General features: G+C 38.2%; 1 protein-coding gene across 4 annotated transcripts in view; it reads right to left on the bottom strand.

Annotated features, from left to right (window-relative positions):
- Positions 1-19238, bottom strand: part of myrf (myelin regulatory factor) — a 30767-nt gene extending 11529 nt beyond the window's left edge. For 3 of the 4 annotated variants that reach the window (XM_088418093.1, XM_088418096.1, XM_088418094.1), the window contains exons 1-7: positions 18789-19238; positions 4565-4655; positions 4134-4418; positions 3048-3109; positions 2051-2273; positions 700-800; positions 439-553 (exon numbers count right to left, since the gene is read on the bottom strand). In XM_088418093.1, coding sequence (XP_088274219.1) covers positions 439-553; positions 700-800; positions 2051-2273; positions 3048-3109; positions 4134-4418; positions 4565-4655; positions 18789-18834 — 923 coding nt within the window. In that variant the 5' untranslated portion in view covers positions 18835-19238. Of the gene's footprint in view, positions 1-438; positions 554-699; positions 801-2050; positions 2274-3047; positions 3110-4133; positions 4419-4564; positions 4656-11944; positions 12065-18788 lie in introns of those variants that run through there. The other variant, XM_088418095.1, reaches the window with a different exon arrangement.
- Between the last annotated feature and the right edge of the window lie 361 nt (positions 19239-19599).

The following is a 19599-nucleotide window of genomic DNA, read 5'->3' as shown; positions in this document are numbered from 1 at the left end:
TCAAGCCGTCTCTTCCTTTTCATTATGCGTCAAAGTCCGCCGGAAAACTCATCCAACCCCATAGATTTCTTAAAAACATTGAATACCTTTTTCATGTGATGATGTTCACTACTGGAAATTCTGATGCGATCATTTTTACTCATCACTCTCCGCTTGCTCCATTGCAAAAGCACTCGTGTGTCAGTTTATGTGTGCACTAATTTCTTCCTTCACTTTCCGCCGCCCTCTTCACGATGTCTTTCTTAATCGAAACCCTGTGCTGGATCACTCCCCCGCGCTGCTCACCTCTAAGGAATTTATAGAGCTCTGCGGTTCAGCAATGCCAATTCTGTGGTTGAATTATATTTTCAAACAATTATCACTCTTTTCAGTTTTGGCTGTTAGTTCTTTCTGTATTTTTCTCCCAAATAAAGATTGGCCAAAATAAATTCCACCCACAGCTCTTTGCAGTTTGCATCATACAAAGGTGTCCACTTGTTCTGCTGGTGAGGTTGCCACTTGATGCACTGATAGTTTGGATCCATGAAGCCATTGTCTGCATCCTGCATTAAACCTGAAATAAAACCACACGATATGATAAAGCCAAGATAGGGTTAGGATCAAACATCAAACAACCAGAATGTCCACACCGCTCTGTTTAGTTAGAAAGCAAGAGTGGGTGAGACAAGAGGTGAGGAGGAAAGAAAGATGCCTCCCTACCTGGTTCTTGTTTGATGATACCTGTGAGGATTTGGGGATTAAGGGTGCTGTTGGGTGAGTCAGAATGCTTCCTTTTTTTGGCCTGATGAACAGGAATTCCACTGTCCAAAAGAAAATGACACTCGATCATTCTGTCTGTACAGTACGTGAACACTGCAGTAGTCTTGATACTTATGACCACAAACAGGTCAACTCAATTTACAAGATTAACTCATTCAATGCCGGGACGTTTTTTTACATTACAGTTTTTAAAGAGTCTGGACATTAAATCCCAGATACTTTAGTATTAAATCGATACTTAGGTAGTTTAAGGACATTGATTTCTAGATACTTAAGTAGTCTTGATATTTAAGTATCTAGGATTGAATGTCTGCACTCTAAAAAAGGTGAAAATATGAACCTGGCATTGAATAAGTAAACTTTACTTCATTACCTCAGCATGTTGAGTGCCAGTAAATTTAAAAGAAGTCAAGTCATTATTTTTAAATCAAGTCACACAATCCTGCTTGGTCTCAGTCTCCAGATGTCCCGTTTTAGCCGGGGCAGTCCTGATTTTGAGCCTTGTGGTCTGATTGATAGATTTTGCCAACCCCAATAAAAAATGTTGGATCATAGTGAGAGCACTAAGCAGTTTAACACTGTTGAATTGTCATCCAAAATAGTATTTGACGTTAGATAAAGTAATAAGACAAACACCCAGATTGACTAGCAATTACATTTGTTATGAATTGGTTTTGGTGAGAAGTAACATATCTCATTTTCAGCAGAAAAATCCACAATGACAGTTTTTGAATGGCGTAGTTTCCATATTCCAGTCTTTTTGTTATCAAGCACTTTATAATCTTCCCAAATAAATTCTTAACTGACATACTTGGTGTTTGATCAGCCTCTGGTGAGCTAATTTGTGAAGCTAATGAACCCAGTTTACTTGCCTCTGCTAATGATAGCTGTAGGTAGAAGCTATATGTTTTGATTCTTATGTTTGAGTTGTAAATCTACCACGCCACATTACCTTTTCCCTGACTCCTTAAACACATCATCACAACATCCAGATTTCCAGTGAATGTCTCTGCAGCTCCATGTGTGACACTTGCTTGATGAGGTGGCCTTAGCACTCCTCGAATAGCATACAACCATAAATTTATTTTCAAAAACAAAGGCATATAAAGAACTTGTCAAGTTATATAAATAAATCAAAGTTGAGTTATGTCTAATTACTGCCAGTCAAAGTCTTAGTTAAGCAAGTCAGAAGTCCTGAAATTGGTGACACGGGTGACTTATTGTACTTCTTTGCATCATCATCATTAATGTCATCGTCATTATCATTGTCATCTTTATCAATATCACTTACTCCTGCCCCTGCGGATGCTGCAGTAGCTGGTGAAGCATCTGTGTCTGCTGCAGGTCTGCACCTGCACCGGTGGCTGGACCGATTGGATACTGTGAAATGATGGGCTCTGGCTTCAGATACATGTCCCGGTGCATGCTGGGATAGTGGCCATGAGGCGGAAGGGGTGGCGTCGGAGTCATGTGACACATGTTTTCCGGTGTCATGGTCCTAATCATGTGCGGATCTGAAGAGATAGTGGTAGGCACGAACAAGAAATGACTTATTTTTTCCTTAAAATGATTTGTTTCACCAAAGATTTGACCTTTTTCTAACAAACATTGCTAACCTTTTAATAGGCAGTCATTAAAATGTCAGCCAACTTCCAAAATGACATACTCCTGGTATTTTTAAATGTATATATGGATATTCTATTATTGTCAATCAATTTGACTGGGAGAAATTAGATAGAGATTTTGTGACTTTTTCTTTTTTTTTTTTTCAAACTGGGTCACTGATAACACTGCTCCATACCTTTGAGCAAATATATGAGAACAATGGCAGGTATGTCAGCAATTACTGCACAGATTGCATTTAGGTTGTGTACTTTTCAAAAATCAAATTCATTCATAGAGCAAGCACTTAAAGCAGTAAGTTTTACATTTAGAAAATAAAATGATACACATTCTGAATGTAAAATGTTGACTTACAGTAGTCGCAGATAAACTTGTTTGAATGCCAGAAGGTGATGAGTAACACTAAAGTGATTTCATTGTGACGCAGATGTTACTCACTGTTATCATATCTGTTAGTGATAATCTGATGGTAAATGGAAAAACATTTGTCATGGAGTTCTTTTACTTTATACGTGCATCGCATGGCTCCTAACAATGTTTAAATTCATTCAAATTTCTGTATACCCACCTTGCATTTATGTTGTTGTGTGTATAGAGCAACTACTTTATTTGTAATTCTACAGTGCCGACTCAACAAATCCATATGGTGTGTAATTTTTACTCACCATTCACCTGTTGGGGTGAGTACGGCTCTGAGCTTGAGTCTGGTGGAGACTCAGGAAGAGTTCTAAAATAAAACAAGATGATGAATGAAGAGATTAAAGTTAAAAAAAAATCTCACATAACAGTTTGGTTCCTTTGAATTTTAAAAGTGGTTATTGTGACTTTCCTAATACCAATGTGAGCATCTGGGTTCATGGTAATAAACTTTGTTTCAGAACAAATGTCTTCTATCCATCCATAGCAGGTGTGGGATAAGTACCTTTATGAGACCCGCTGTGTTCTACAAAATATAATCTGGCTCATAGAGCATTTATATGATGGAGAGCCCTCTCTTATTTATTGAGATATTTTAGTAGCTCTTCTCTCAGTTCATGATTTTTTTGCCATAAATCTAACTAAATCATTGGTTAATTGACTTAAAAATATATAGTAAATTAGAAATGCCATTCATTTACTCCAGCCTTCTCTACCCTCCCAAAAAACTTTAAAAAACGGTTATAATGTATATTTTAATGAGGAAAAATGACAGTCCGAATTATTGTATTTAAAAAAACAAACAAACAAAAAAAACATACTGTGAAACAGATTTTGCCACACTGATTTTAATGATCATTGCGCGCTCTGGTGACACCTGGTGACAGTATAACAGATAGATTTAACTCTTCTGGCTCATCAGTACAGCACAGCTACAGTACTCCTTTATATCACAAAGGATAGAAACTATAAATGAGTACTGGTATAGTGCCGGTCTAGGGGTGTTGCTGCATCACTCGTGTTCAATCGATTGCTTACAGTGTAATAACACCATACCATAGTTGTTATTTAATATAAATGCTAGACCAGTGGAATGAAAAGCTAAACACAGTGGTTCTTTGAATTACTGTACACAAAGTGTAATTTTCTTTGTTTTAAGTTTGGTTTTGCACTAACTTTCTTAAAGCTCGTTGTTTAAAGAATTGCCTACATTGCCTACATTTAAAAGGAATAATTTAGCATATTTCCTTTTATGTTCCACAAGTCAATTCAAAAGTCAAATTTGGCCCTAGGCACAAAAAGTGAGCTAAAATCTTGATCTACTGTGTGCTCACCCAGGGGCGTAGTGGCCTCTGTGCTCGGGTTTGACGTGAGACTGCTGGTGTTGCTGGTGCTGTTGGTGCTGCTGATGCTGACCCAGGCAGGGGTAGCTGTGCCGCAGGCTCAGAGAAGGACCCGGAGGGTACGCGTTGGGACAGCTTGGGGGGCCGGGAGGAGGCGCTCCTTGGCGAAGGGGAATCGGAGGGCTCACGCTGCACACCAATCCCCCGGAGGAGGACACTCCCGCTTGGGGGGATGAGTAATTTGGACCTGGGGTGCTGTGGACCTCTGAGAAACAGCTGGGAGACCAAGGAGAAAAAAAAAGGGGGGGGGGGGGGGGGGATTAGCCTTATCATAAAAAACAAATTCCTTTGTAACGACATGAACTGCACAGGCAGTGTGTGTTGTTTTGACGTTGCCGGGTTGGCGTGTAGGCCCTACTGACATGTCAGTGCTATCGTCCTCCTTGCTGATGTACTCTTCCAGGATACTGGTGTCGATGTTGGCTGTATCCAGAGTACTGGTAATATCATGGCCTGGGGTAAAGGAGAGGGGGGTCAGAAAGTGGAGATGGAGAGCATCTGGGAATTAACAACAGGAATCTTTCAGCAACTCCACAGACTGCCGCATGGACTCGGGTTGCAAGGCAATCTTACTGTATGCTGTAATGAATAGTTTGGATCTTTTTCCTTCTTATCGCAACTTACTTGATTAGATGGCATTTTCCATGTACTGTATTTCAAAATGAATAAACATGTGCAAGAAAATATATGATTTCCTTCCTGGGAACATGAGGTTACTTTCTGGTTAAGTATGTCAGTAATTAACATTGCTGCATACGTAAATTTTGAAGCCAGCCATCTCTATTACAACAAAATGTTAATCTTCTTGGTACAAGACTGCACTCTCGTGTCTGACATTAATATGCAGGACATCATCCTCCTTTGCGGGTTCCAGGTTGGTTTTAGTTCATATACAGTAAATATTTTGATCTGATGTGTTTATTGGGGGTATAATTCCTCTGTTGGTCAGACGACGATGGCACGTGTGACACCATGTACATGTGATAGAAGAAGAACTGAAACGAACTGAGTTTGTTCATTTGTTTTGTACTTCTCAGCTGCCACAAGTGCCATTGCATAAACGTTCAGAAACAATTATTCCATGAGTGCAGGTTCTTTCTTTTTCACCCTTTGTGAGCCAAAGCCTCTCAAATCCTTAACACATGACCTCACCAATGGCCTGATTTACTCAAAGTTTGCGCATGTAAAATGGCTGCAAACTCACACAAATAGCTGTAAGACTGATCTGTTTATGGAGGATTGCTGGATGTGCAAAATTGTCATGGAGATCATTTAACCGCTTCTGGGAGGAGTATATGCAGATAGATAATTTAATATGGTGTGATTCATCAAACCTGAAACCATTTAAACACCTTTTATATCTTCAAAATAGTACATTTGCACACCCTCATGTAAAGTGATGCAAACATAGCGCCGTCAAAATGAGAGGCATTTACCAATTGTGTAAACGTTTTTGAAACTCGAAAACAAACTGAAGGAAAAATGATCATGACAAAATGATCATGTGCAAAAATGCATCATTTTGTGAGCTTCTAATGATCCAAGGGCTATCTTGGATGTAGCCACAAGGAGTCTCCTGCCATAATCATATGACAACATTCCTTTAACTAGGTATATTCAGTAGCTTTGTTTTATTTTCTGATTGCTGTTCAAACTCTCAAATAGTTACTGATACCAAGTACAGATACCACAAGTACTTTTCAGACACAAATTTCCCCCCCAAATATGCAGTAACAAATTATTGTTGGATTACTGGCAATTTTCTATTTTCCTAATTTGTAAATTATAGTTTGTGATTGTAAAATATCAGCTGATATTACTATAGGCCGCCATTGTAAGTACAGATACCCTGGTTTCATTATTCTCACTACCACTTCAACCAACTCTATCGCTTCAAACTTCATTTTTCATGAATTTCAAGCATAATTTCAATTAAATTGCCATGATATAATTGCCATCATGTTACAACATTAAAAAAAAATTTGCATTTCTATATCAGAAAACACAACTTTTCTTTGTACATTTGTATTTCCTTAAGATGCAACATTTGCAAACAACAGAGTCAAAGTACAGGTCAAAGTACTTTAAAACAGTACTTTGACATGAATTGCGATACATCCCTTATCCCAGTGTTTATTTTATGAGTGAACCAAAATTAACTAAAAACATAAGAGCACCAGTTTTTTGAATGACTCTTTTTAGTAACAGTTCATGAAAGAACTGCTCCCTCATTGGAGCCAAAAGTCCCGTCACTAGTATTTTCCGCGGTGGTCGACAGTGCTGACGGGATATACATGATTCATTTTATGCCAGTGACTACAGCCTGGTGGAAATTTGAACAGATGTAAAAAAAAATCCAATGAAATTCACCAATTTATGAAGTTTTAGCCTGATGTCAGCGATATGTGTATATGGATGTGTGTCCGTGCGCTCGAAACAGAAGGTAAGGACTTGTTATCAACACTGCTTGAGCAAACAACCTCAAACTTGTTTTTTTTTCTCCTGCATTCTATGATAGATTGAAGGGAGGGATTGCCGAAAATTCTTGTGTCATCAAAAAATGAATATTTTCCGACTTTTATCATCTGTAGTTCTTCAATTTGAAACAACCAAGAAAATGTCTCCATAAAAGTAATAACGCCACCGCTAAGATCAAACCGCCACATAAAGTATTCAAGGCATGAACCAGGCCACATGTCCTCAACCAGATTAGGTCCCTCTAAATTTTATAGAGTCACATCAATCTTCACATTGAAATGTCAGGTCTGCAACCTTTCTCATGTTTACACTCTTTTCAGTGGATGGAAGCAGATGGTAAATGTCTCCTAATGCGTGCCAGTGTGGTGGGAGAAAAGCAGGATGGTTCCCCCTGAAATAAGATCCAGATGTGCACCCCACCCACAACAGCCGTAAATCTAAACTGGCAGGCCTGATAACGAAATGCTACAGGGAGAGGGGAGGCTGGATGGATGGATGGAGGGTGAGGAGAACGGGGGCAAGGAGGACAAACTAGAAGTTGGACATCCCAGGAAGGAATGAGCAAAGAGAAGATGAAACATGGTATGGGCGTTACATCACTTTTTTTTTTTGTCTAAGTGATGTCCAAGACCTCTAGTCCAGAGTGCGAGAAAAAGATCAACAAGCGACTGAAAAATGTCTTGAGGTCATCAAATTAGCATGAGAAAATGATGGAGTAATTGGAAAGTTGAAATGATACAAGTTGGTAAACCAATGGTTGATTTGGATCTACTACGTAAGAGGTTTTAGCTACGGATTTATTATTATTATTTTTTTTTAATGTACTGCAATCGGGTCTGCAACTACTGAGTACTGTATTTTCCGCACTATAAGGCGCACCCTCAACTAATGACATAGTTGAAAACTTTCCCATATATAAGGCGCACCAGATTATAGGTCGCACCCTCAATTAATGACATATCTTAAAACTTTTTCAATCACAATATAGTAATACTCAAAATAATAACAATAATAACTCAAATAATAACTCTAAACTCTCGATAGCACAATAACTCAATGTCAATATGACCAACCTTGTTCAACTGTAAACACAAAAACAAAACAGGTAAAGCTTACTTTATCAGTTCATTCCCATCTACGAATCCCAATCTCAATATCGATCCATATATAAGGCGCACCCGATTATAAGGCGCACCATCCGCTTTTTAAAAAAAATTAAGGCTTTTAGGTGCGCCTTATAGTGCGGAAAATACGGTATATAGGAAAAAATTACAACAATTATTTGTTGATTAAACGTTGAATCAGATTTTGAAAAAAAATCATTTCCAGCTCTTGATTTAAAAACACTACATTTGCTGAACTGACGGTGCAGAAAATTATATTTTTTATTTTTCAATCATCGATTTGGTCCATAACAGCAGAAAATAGGCTAAAATATTGATCGTTGCTTTCCGAGTAAGAGCAGAAAATATTTCATTTTGATTTGCTCTCATAGAGGACAAAATGAATCAGAAAATATTTACTGTTTGAACGCAAACTTTCTCAACCTTTTTTGAATGATTTACCTACCCATGTGAAGTATTTTTTTTGACCAAGGTCAAAAGCCTCTTTGGATGAAATAAAAGGCTTAAAACATAGTTTGGTGCCATGTGTGTCTGACTTATAAAACTTGAGAACTACATATGTCATGGCATATTTTATTCAACAACTCTAAAATAGATTGGGTAACATCACGTTCTATTTGCATCATTAATGACAATGCAAATCTGTTATAAAAACAACAAAATAAACGCATATCATGATTTGCAAGGAAGTCGCCATTACACAGTTAAGAAACAATGTAAGGTCGTGTTCCAATTAATTTGCTCTCGATTTAAAAATGTACGAGTCCTTTCACTACAGAAAGCCTCATGTTTTCCTTAACACGTACTCCAACTTGATAACCACTGCTCTTAACATCCATTGATTATCAAAATAAATATCTTTCACTGATTGGATGTTGATTAATTAAACTTTTTGCTCTCTACATGCAGTAACATGAAAGCATTTTTGATTCACTTTTTCTCCAGCAAAATCAACATAAATGTTTAAATGGTCATTTATTCCGCTCCACCAATTGTTTTCTTCAGTGGTATCAGTAACATAACTACTGTATTTCTCTGAGTACAAGTCAAGCTTTTTTTTTTCCCTCGTTTTCAATCACCAAATTAGGCAGGTTGACATATAACCGCGTACTTCAAACCAAATCAATTTCTCCACAAATCTGTGCTTGAATAACATAAATTTGAATGCAAAATAAGTCATATCGTGTCACTTACAAGGCTTATAATGGTTATATATAGCTATACTTCTAATTTGATATAGCATGCATCTGTTTTAGTATATTTGCACACGTCACAAAAACACACTCTCGTCAAAGGTCACCTAATTGCCTCTTTGATGTTTGCAACGACACTGTGTGGCTCTTTTTTTTTGGCGGACTTTAATGCATTATGAAGAGGAAAACAAGCCTTGACTTTTCCGTTCAAGACAAATATGCGAGAGCAGTGGCACGCATCGATATCAGCAGGTGGTTGGCGGAAACACAGTAAAGGGCAACCTTCCACGCTCTGATCTCACCATAGTCATCACTTGGGTGAAGAAGGCTTCAGCAAAGCATTTCTGCAGACCTCCATTTCAAACAAATTGGAAGATGACTACCCGTGGAAGAGTAACGATATTTGAGCAATTGACGAGGAGGAAGAACAGCATGTTCGGGACTTGAATTCATACGTTGAAATGGAAGGAGCTATTTGGCGTGTCAGATAGTGATGATGACTTTTAAACAAATTAATATTCAGTGTTGAAAAATAAGGCCTTAAAACTTCAAATCATTTTATTGTTACAACATTTCAAGCAGTTTGCCCCTCAGTCTTATCTCATTTTCCGCCCCTCAGTAACCGCAACAGTATGTCGCTCGATATAGGATGTAAAAATGCCTCGAAAAAAAAGTACTTTCTGCATTGCCATCACCAATGTAACCACTAAAGTCAGGGGTAGACTTATAATCGCGTTTTTGTCAAATTCACCCGAATTGCAGTAAAAAAAAAGTGGTCGTTGACTTATAAGAGAGGTTGACTTGTACTCTCAGAAACATAGTAATTTCTAATTAGATATTGAAAAGCACAATTGTATGTATAGTAAAATGAACATATGTGCCTTGGCTTGGTAAAGGTTGAAAATGACTGATTTACAGTACTTCAGCGTTTTTGTGATTGTTTTTCAACTAATAATCAATATTTTTCTGTCATACAAATATGAATGGAACAGCTTCCATCTCCGTCACTCAATCAGTGTCCTTTCAAAGATGCAACGGCGTTGGCAAGTTTACTTGTATTCAGTCCAGCTGTGTCCAACAAGAAACAGTGAAATCATTGTCAGACTCACTTCAATACAGACTAGTCTTTTCATGGATTGGGAGCGTGTGTGTGTGAGAGTGTGTGTCTAATAGTGTATATGGGTTAATGTGCGTGTGTGTTATGGTAGTTTTTCAAAGCTGGGCTGTCAGCTGAACATTAATCTAAAATTTAAGCAAACAAAAAGAAGTGTGTGTGAATGGCTATTATATCATTGGCGCATATTCAATATCGCTTCCTCTTTACGTACAAGGGACAATGTCCTTGAAGTCATACAAGTTCAAATATTACCACGATGTGTGAAAGATGTGTGTCAGGAGTTACACAAAAGTTTCCAGTTAAATGCTGGCGTGTAGGATGTTCATCGAGTGTTTTATGTTTTGGCTTTTTTGTGATTTTTCTTTTTGCAATGAAAGCATGACCTCATGTTAAGAAAAAAAATGTAGATGAAAAGAGGGCAGCAAATTACTGTTCGAAGATGTACAAGTAAGGCCTGGTACACACATAATGTTTCTAAACGTCAAAAAAGTTTATCTGTGACAGAACTCATACATAAAGATGAAAAAAAACAAGTATTTAACAGTTATTATATGTACCGTGTGTGAAATGCTCTGATGAGCTCAACACAGGACTCAACACACATTAAAAGGATTTACTTTGATTACTTCACCATTTTCAGCAGTAAAAGGTTAATAGTTTGCTTTTAATTGGAATCATTTGATAACTTAATTATTCGATATGTATAATTTATAGTTTAAAACCATTTTCTGCTACTTGCTTTCGACTGAAAATGACCACATGTTCTCAGGGGCTGAGGTAATAATAACCAATCATGTCCTACCTATTTTGGTTACGTGACATTCATAAGCTGAGCCATGACTGGTCATTACCTGAGCACTAATTACATGTGATGTCATTTTCAATTGACAGAAATTGGAAACGTGTTTCTAAATGTATTCATTATGTGTGGAAAAAGTGTTACCTATTGACTAAATTAGAGAAAATGGCCTAATAAGTTCAGTATTCTTTTAGAGGTTCTGTTCCATCAACCGTGAATGTGTTCTTTCAGGAAGGAAAATTGTAATGTATGCACAAGAGTCATTATACAGTACCTTACGTTAATGCTTTGAATGTTGGTGACATGAGAGGACATCAACGGACCGAGAGGCACCATCAATGTCATTTGATGACCACTGTTTTTTTTTTTTTTTTTTTAATGGAAATGGCTGGAGAAATGTTTTGGGAAAAAAACCCTAATCTTATGGACTGTACTTAGTGGAAACTTTTAGAACAGCAATAAAAAACCTTTCAGGGCAAATCTCTTTTAACGAATTGTTACTTTGCCAGAATGAGGCACACAGGAGAACATTCCTGCTCCTCAAGGTACTGTACCATCCTGAGACCCAGCCTATTATTTTGTGTCCACTGTTGTTTCCATTTTGTCTCAGAAAGACAGCATATTTACATGCAAGACACCAAAACACATGAGATATGATTAGAAAGGCCAGGACCTCCTCAAATGAGTACTGGGACGTGAATGATAGCGCTGATGAGAGATATGGACCCTCTTTTCCACTACATGGGCACAAATGAATAGGCTGGGTCTCAGGAGGATATATACTTGTCCAAGATAACTATTTATACCTGGTCTTCCTCCTAAGAGTCATTCTAATCACCTTCCACGGGTCTAATAAGCTCTTTTGCAGCAAATCGTGCACCACAAATGACCCAGTTGAACAAAAACACACAATGCAGAATAACAACAGTGAATCAACAGTTCCATATAAACAACAAAACGTGAGCGCACGCACACGATTATGAAGCAAAAGCTTGCCAATTATGTGGGGAACACAAAACCAATAGGTGTACCTGCACGTAGCCAAAGCATGTTGATGTCCTTCAGACCAAAAGCCCCTTACAGAAAGACGAGAAAACCAATTCCTCTCCAATTTTCACATGTTTGACGAATGGCACTGTACGACCTTCTCCCGCAGACCCGATATTCCCAATTCAACCCAACAAGTGTGTACGTGTGAGCCTGCGCATGCATGGCTTTGCGCAAAACATATCGTGTGTATGTGTGTGCGCGTGAATGGCTTGGGGGTGTTATAATGAGGATTATTCCCCAGTCATGAGAAAGGGCTGTACCAGGCTACCACACACAGCCCTCGTCGCTCACAAGCACTGGTCGCGCTGGTGGACCTGGCTCAGGAGATTAGAGGAGTGACAGGGCTGGGAGCGCGACACGCAGTTAGCTTTAGAAGAATGAAAGGCTAAAAAAAAGTGAAATGAGACAGCGAATAGAGTGAACGGCTGGAGAAAGACAAAGGAGAGAAAAATTAAGACCCCTTAATCGAAAGGCACTTAAAACACTTAAAAAGACTTAAAAAATCATTAAGGGCTTCCATGTTTTCAGTGTTATTTTAATAGAATACTGAAATTCCACAAACAGATGCATTTCAAATGCATGTTTTTAATTATAAACTCTTTATTTCTCTTGACCTCAGCAATGGGGGTTATGTTTTCATAAGCGATAGTTGGGAGGTTTACACAAGAACTAGTAACAAATGAGCCAGGCGCCAACAGGGACCAAACATTACATTTTGCAGTGGATTTGGATAAAACGCCAGCTCCAGGAACTGCTTCCCACTTTTACTGACGTCAAATAAGACATGTATATTAAGTTCTCTGTCAATAATATATCCATCTTAAAGACAATTTTTAGTTCTGTGGAAATACAAGAAATGTTGCCGAAAAGACAAGTCCGTGAGAAAGTCAATTACCTCGATGAAGAAAAATGCTTGAGGCATTTTTTTTCTTGCCCCAGATACCTGCCTATTAGCGTACACGTCAGGAAAGAATGTCAAGCTAATCGCAACAACTACTAATGCTCTGCGTGACAGTAAAATACACAGAAAGTTTGGTGAGAAGACTAAGTAGTATATGGACACGAATGCCTCGGAATGCTCTTATTTTGAAGTCGTTCCCAGCAATGTCTCACAGACAGCTTGAGTAGTTTTGCCACTGTTTCCCCCTACTTCTGATGCAAACAACGTAATGTTGTCCTGAAATCACACTGAATCGTCAATTAACTTGATGCCGACAGCCTTACACAGTTGCTGTCCCTACTGATCCCTTTTTAAAACATCATACTGACTAAAATGTGCTGTTTCAGCCAGCGAGTTTTTCTCTCAGGCCCAAATTTATGGGGTGAGATTTGTCTCAAATTTGATGTTCCTAGAAAGGCAAGTAGTGTGCCACTAACCACAGTTTATATAATAATAATAATAAAAAAATACCGTTACATAAAAAAAAACAAACATAAATCATCAAAAATTTATCAAAGTTGGTCATTCATAATTAATATCATATTTTCTGTAGTATTTCCAGATACCAAAAATACTCTATAGTTGCAGCCCTAATAAACTTACTTCCACACACAAATTTATATTATGAGCACAATTCATTTATAAAACAGAGCATTTTCTGACACACACATACACACACACACACAGAGGTTGAGGATGACTGCTGGCACTGATGATGAAAGCGAGGCATGACAATGAAAAGTCATATGTGAGCAGCTCACGCCTGGCCGCTCTCAAACAATACATTCCTCTCAAAGCAAATCACCTTCGGAGCTGCAAATCAGAGAAGGCTGACGGCTGTATATGGCTTTCAAGCAGCAATTCCAAAACGGCCTTCTGGAACCATGATTCACTAGCTCGTTGGGAGTATAGCGGGACTTAATAGGAATTCTGATACAGAGACATGAGTAATGAACAGATTTTTTTTTTTTTTTTTTCCAAGGGAATAAAGAGCAAGAGTGTGATATATGCACCACTCTTGATGTCAGTGCTGGTCAGACACTTAGTCTATCAGTTGGCCTCAACTGAAACACTATCTGCACTACAACTGCACTATTTGTTGAGAGAATTTTTTTTTTTGGTCCACCAGCTGCCAAGCATTTCATTCAAACATTAGCAATTCATGTTTTTGGATGCGGGATGAATAGATTGATGTGGACATGATAAAAGTGCAGCTTACTGATAATGCTCACTCCGTGTTGCCTAACACCTGTGTCAACATATAAGATGCGATGCTGTCCATGTTTTTCATTCTGTGCATCCACAGTTTTTGGGTGGTGTTCTATACAGTTTTTGTCCAATGCAAAATATGCAACTTGGTTTTAGAAAGAGAAAGAGAGGCCACTGGTGGCCATTTTATGTTGCCATTTGCTAAGCTGGCCTAATTTACCTATGGCGTTTTTATTGTCCTTACTGTGAAAATACCATGGTGCATGGCATATGAATATGCTAATAAGTCTGGGAGATGTGGTATTAGTACATTTCATAACATAGAAATGATTATTGATTTTCTCTTATAAGGTATTCATATCTGTGAGTGCTACTCAAAGATTCATCTGCAGAATGTTGTCAGAGCTGTCAGCAATAAATAAAAGCAAAGCCCAATAGTCATAATTCACAATGATGAGATGCTATGCTTAGAATGGTCAATTCAAAATGGTTTGTCCCTTGAGAGACTCTGGTTACCATATACAGAGATCCCGGCAAAAAAAAAAAAAAATCTGATGGCTGCCTAAGAGGCCAACTGTTAGTCCATTCATATGTAAGTCAGTGGCTGCTCACAGGTGTTGCACAGACTGGGTGTTCTTAACACTTCTCTAGGAGTATGAACTGTCCAACAAGCAGTCCAGAGAACTATTTTTTTTTTTCACTTTGCATCAACAAAACCTTAGTCCTTAACCATTCAGTTCTGCTATCCAACTCTAAGCCCTAATATGAATAGCCTTGGCTATGCTTATTTCCTAAATAAACAAATGAACAAATTAACAAACAAGGGTAAAAACTAAACAAAAATACTTTTTTTTTACATCTGTAGCACATTATTATTAGTCTGGCTGGCCTAAATCCTACCATTTGGTACATTTTCCCTACTGTTGTGAGAAACCTTTGAAATGCTAACAGTTAGCCTAGCGACAGAATGCAACAGATCATTTTGCCAGTGGACCACCGAATGGCGAAAACATTTTAAAAATGAATGAAATAAGACCGAAGTAACAGTAGATTTTGTCCATCGGTATAATTTGCCATCGTAATCAGCGACACCTGTGTTAACGGACACGACTAGTAATAGTCTATCACCTAGTTGAATCCTCAACATTTCTGAGGAATGTTTTAATTGCCACATACACTTGTGATACATAAACAACGTATTCAGATAACTCAGCTCAGATAGATAATTATATTTTTAAAAACGGCAAGTTCATTACACTGTCATTGTGGGATAGAGCACAGCACAAACAGAAGTGTTGATGTCTGGCGATGCGCACAAAGTATGAGGTGCGTTCAAATGCATGCAGACATTTCAAACTTTGGAAAAATTGATGTATGGATGTGTGTGTGTGTACTGTATGTTTTGTACAGTATGTATTGCATTTAATATGCGTACGTGTTTATTTATGACCAATCATCCATTATAGGTTAATTAATAATTAATTTAATTAATGATCTGCTGTTCCTAAGCCTCCCCAATTAAAGCACTGGTTAAGATGTTTAAAAAAAAAAAAAAAAAGAAACATGTCCTCTCTGCTTAAGCCAGCATTGCAACTGGACTGTACAAGAGTGACAAGTTGCTTTAATCTACTTGTGCTTGACATGTTGTTTACATTGAAAATTTTAACACACAGCATATGTTTTAGCTCAGAGCACTTTCTGTTACGGCTCGAAACGTCCACGACACCTTCTGCAAAACCGAATGCTGATGTTATATTTCAATCAATTGTTCGGTTGACTTAGAAGGGATGGTGAGATGAATCAACACAGCAGCAATAAATGTCACAAGAACTTTGTGTGCGCATGTGTGTGTGAGCAACTGTTTATTGTCTAAGTGAGTCAGAGATGAGAAGGTCAAGTTATGGTGGTGGTGGAGGTGGTGGGCAGCGGAGATTTGGTTGGCTTTCTCCCAACGGGCGATTCTCTCAGCACTGTGAGTCTGCACTGTCTCACCTCCTCACCCTGTCTGCTCACTGTTACTCTAATGGAGTCTGCTGAGGAGAAACACACCAGTCTCACCTCATTGTGTTTTAACAACCACCGGGGATATGCCAGGAATGCGAGCTGTGCATTAGTGTGATGTATACATATTTGGGTAATCCTATTAAAACATAGCTTACGAGTAAGATCCATCACTGTGATGGCTGCGTTTGTTCTTTGATAATGGCAGTACAAACAAGAACTGTACAACTGTCAAGAATCGGTGTCAAACTTATGTAAATAGCCCTTTTTAACTTCAGCATTCTTTATACTTCATGCTTAAATGTAATTGGGCAGTTGATAGAGACGTTGCTCAGATTGCTAACGTTTAATGGGAATTGAGAGATCAATTTCTACTTAAGACTTAACATAGCGCCTTGTGAGACCCTCAGTCACGCTAATGGAGGAAAGCCAATGCAAGAGGAGCTAAATGTGATGTAATTAATCTACAGTGTTACGCATAATGTCAAATGCTGACTTCACATCTGCCTTAATCATAGCTGAAATGAAAGGGAAAATGATGTAAAATGATTTTTGGGACACCAGTTTAAGCCAGTGGTTCTCTCAAGAGGGTATGTGTACCATTCGGGTGCGTGAAGGCCCTTCAGGAAGTACGTGTGATTTCGACAGGATTTCTGCATGTATCAAAATATTTAATTTAATGCTTTTGTTTCATGACAGTTTTCTTTTCAAAGAAAAGGTAATTGGAAATTGAAGCAAATAATCGGTAAATTCTCTTATAGTGACTCCTTTGAAAAACATTGTATGCCTTTATTTTATTGAGGTTTCCAGTGAAAGTCAGACATGGATGAAACAGTACTCTATTTTATTTTGGTTTGTTTTGTTTTCATCCCAAAGTGGTGCTTGGCTGAACAAACTCATTTCACAGGTGAGGCATCATTCAAAAAGGGTTAGGAACCCTTGGTTTAATGTATGTGGTTTCTTGATGACAATTTACATGATTTATGATCGGGGTGACAGACGGATGGTGCAAGAATTGTTTTAGAACTTTTATTTTGTTAGGTCCATGTCCCACGCTTTTAAACTGCTATCATTTACTTACTGCAAAAGCTGACATTGAGCAGCTTTTTTTGAACAAATATCTTTCATTTTAATCTTATATGTCCTACGTTTTATGTTACCTGACGGTTATATATTCATCGACGCATGTCAAGTCATGTCAAGTTTATTTGTATAGCCCTGAATCCCAGTAGTCTCAAAGGGCTTCACAGGTGAAAAAAAGTCACACAGAACATCATAAATACACAACAGCGTCCCCTGAACAACGATCCCACAAGGAGAAGAAAAAACTCAAAATCCCCATCTGGGGAAAATAAGAAACCTTCAGAAGGAACCACAGGTAGGAGGATACAAGCTCTTTGTGAATTTTGTTCAAGTCTTCGTCATTTCTTTTGATATTTGCCTGATGCGCTTAATACTTTTCATTCCTCAACCTTCCTGTTTGTCTTTGTATTTCATGGAATTGCCCTCCAAAGACTAAAAGTGTTTTGATCACCACTACAAACTTTTTGATGTCAAAAAACAATACATATCATATGTTGAATCACAAGTGAATTTGCTGAGCAAGACATCAAGGGCTTGAAAGCTCACAGCCTTTATCTAAAAAATCATTAGCAGTCCCTCAAAGGCAACATCTGACACAGGCTCAAAGCATCAAAAACAAGCACCTATTTACTTTTCATGGCCAAGCTGACATTTTTAGCGCAAGCAAGTGTGGCTCACATGAAGCCAGAGAGAGAACATCTCTCTTACTCCCAAAGCAAGAATGTAAACACACTAAATTCCTGTCAAAATGGGACGGAACATCTGACAGTACGGTGTGGCTGTGGATATAAGTTAGCACTGTGTGTATACTACAACAAAGTGTGAGATAATTGATTATCCATAAAACAACTGAGTGTCTATATGTGCACTTGACTTCTGTGAGATGCTTGACATTGATGGTGACTAATTAGTGAGTTGTGTGTTATGAGACATGTTATATGAGAATAATTCAAGCAGATGTGAGTAAGTGTCACTTTGATACGTGTGATCCACGCCATGTCATTTATTATGATAAAGTGAGTCAATTCCAGAATGGATTAAAATCATTTCAGTGCTCCCATGCCTGAGGCAGAACTACAGTAAAACAAACAAAGCATTTGAAAATACCAATTCATCAATGATACTCTAAATTGATATTGTATACATAATTTTGGAGGATACAGTATTTCCTGCTTTTTTTGGACAATGTTATTACATTATACAATTCTAATGACATGAAATGATGTTGCCCAAGTCTCAATAATGTTGCTTTTTAGCCAAACACACCATTTATCTTCTTAAATTGAATTCCTACAAACTCCCGCCTCCCCTCAAGAGTTAAACTTGATCTGCTCCCCATCACTAGCACTTTTACCGCTATACCCTTTTAACCCACCAGCTTACTTGCATTTTTTTGCTTAAGAAAGATGGATAACTGGCTTAGTCACTTTAAAATGAGTAACTATCGCAGTAAATTGCAAATCCAGACAGTCGGAGTGAGTCATAACGAACTTGTTGTGATTTTATATCAAAGTTGGCTACACGTGTTAAACTGGCATTAAAAAGCTGCCTCGAATTGCCATTTCGATCTTTTCAAGAGTTTGACGTCTTACCTTCGAAAAATCTCTGTAAAGCTTCAGTTTCATCTACCACGTCCATCCTAGCGGGTCCCACATAAAAAATCCATTAAAAGTCCCCCCTGCTCCGAACGACAGCAATTCGGATGGGGGAAACTCTCACAGATGCATCACAATAAACAAAGTCTGTTAGTGAACGGAACTTAATGAATCACTAAAATCCAATCCTGCATAAGTGAGAAGCGTCTTTCTCCCGTTGAGTTGCTCGTGACGAAACGCAGCCGAAGACGCGACTTTCTCAAACAAATCCACAGGTGCTGTGGGTTATCATTTTGAGGCGCACCTTTCCTTCAGCTCCCACAAGATATCGCAACCATTTCACGTCGTGGAAAAATCGCGAGGATAGTTCATCAAATCGGTTAAATGCTGTGCGTAAAAGTCATGCACAGTCAGTTCAGATAGTGTCAGTCCTCTTCCCGCTGCGTCTTGGACAAGATGTGCGCAGCGACAAGAGAAGAGATGAGGCAGGTGAGGGATGGGCTGCAAATGGGCAGAATCAAAAACAGCAGACTTAAAAAAAAAAAAAAATACGGTAAATGTTACTAGATTTACCATAAATTGATTTAGAGTAAATGAGTGTTTTAGACAAACCTGTCTTTTTTTTTTTTTTATTGTTCCACAAATTTTAGCCCGTTATATTTTTTGTTGTTGGAAAAGCATCAATTTAACAGGGGCAGAGCTACGTGGTGATCAGGTGTGGCTGAAGCCCCACCCCCAACAAATAGGAGATTATCTTTTGTCCATTTCCACATGGGTGCTACACAGAAAATTTCTAGAGAACACTTTA

This window comes from Hippichthys cyanospilos, chromosome 6, assembly GCF_059441005.1.
Source record: "Hippichthys cyanospilos isolate Australia breed blue-spotted pipefish chromosome 6, RoL_Hcya_1.0, whole genome shotgun sequence".
NCBI lineage: Eukaryota > Metazoa > Chordata > Actinopteri > Syngnathiformes > Syngnathidae > Hippichthys > Hippichthys cyanospilos.
This window is presented reverse-complemented; position numbering and strand designations above follow the sequence as displayed.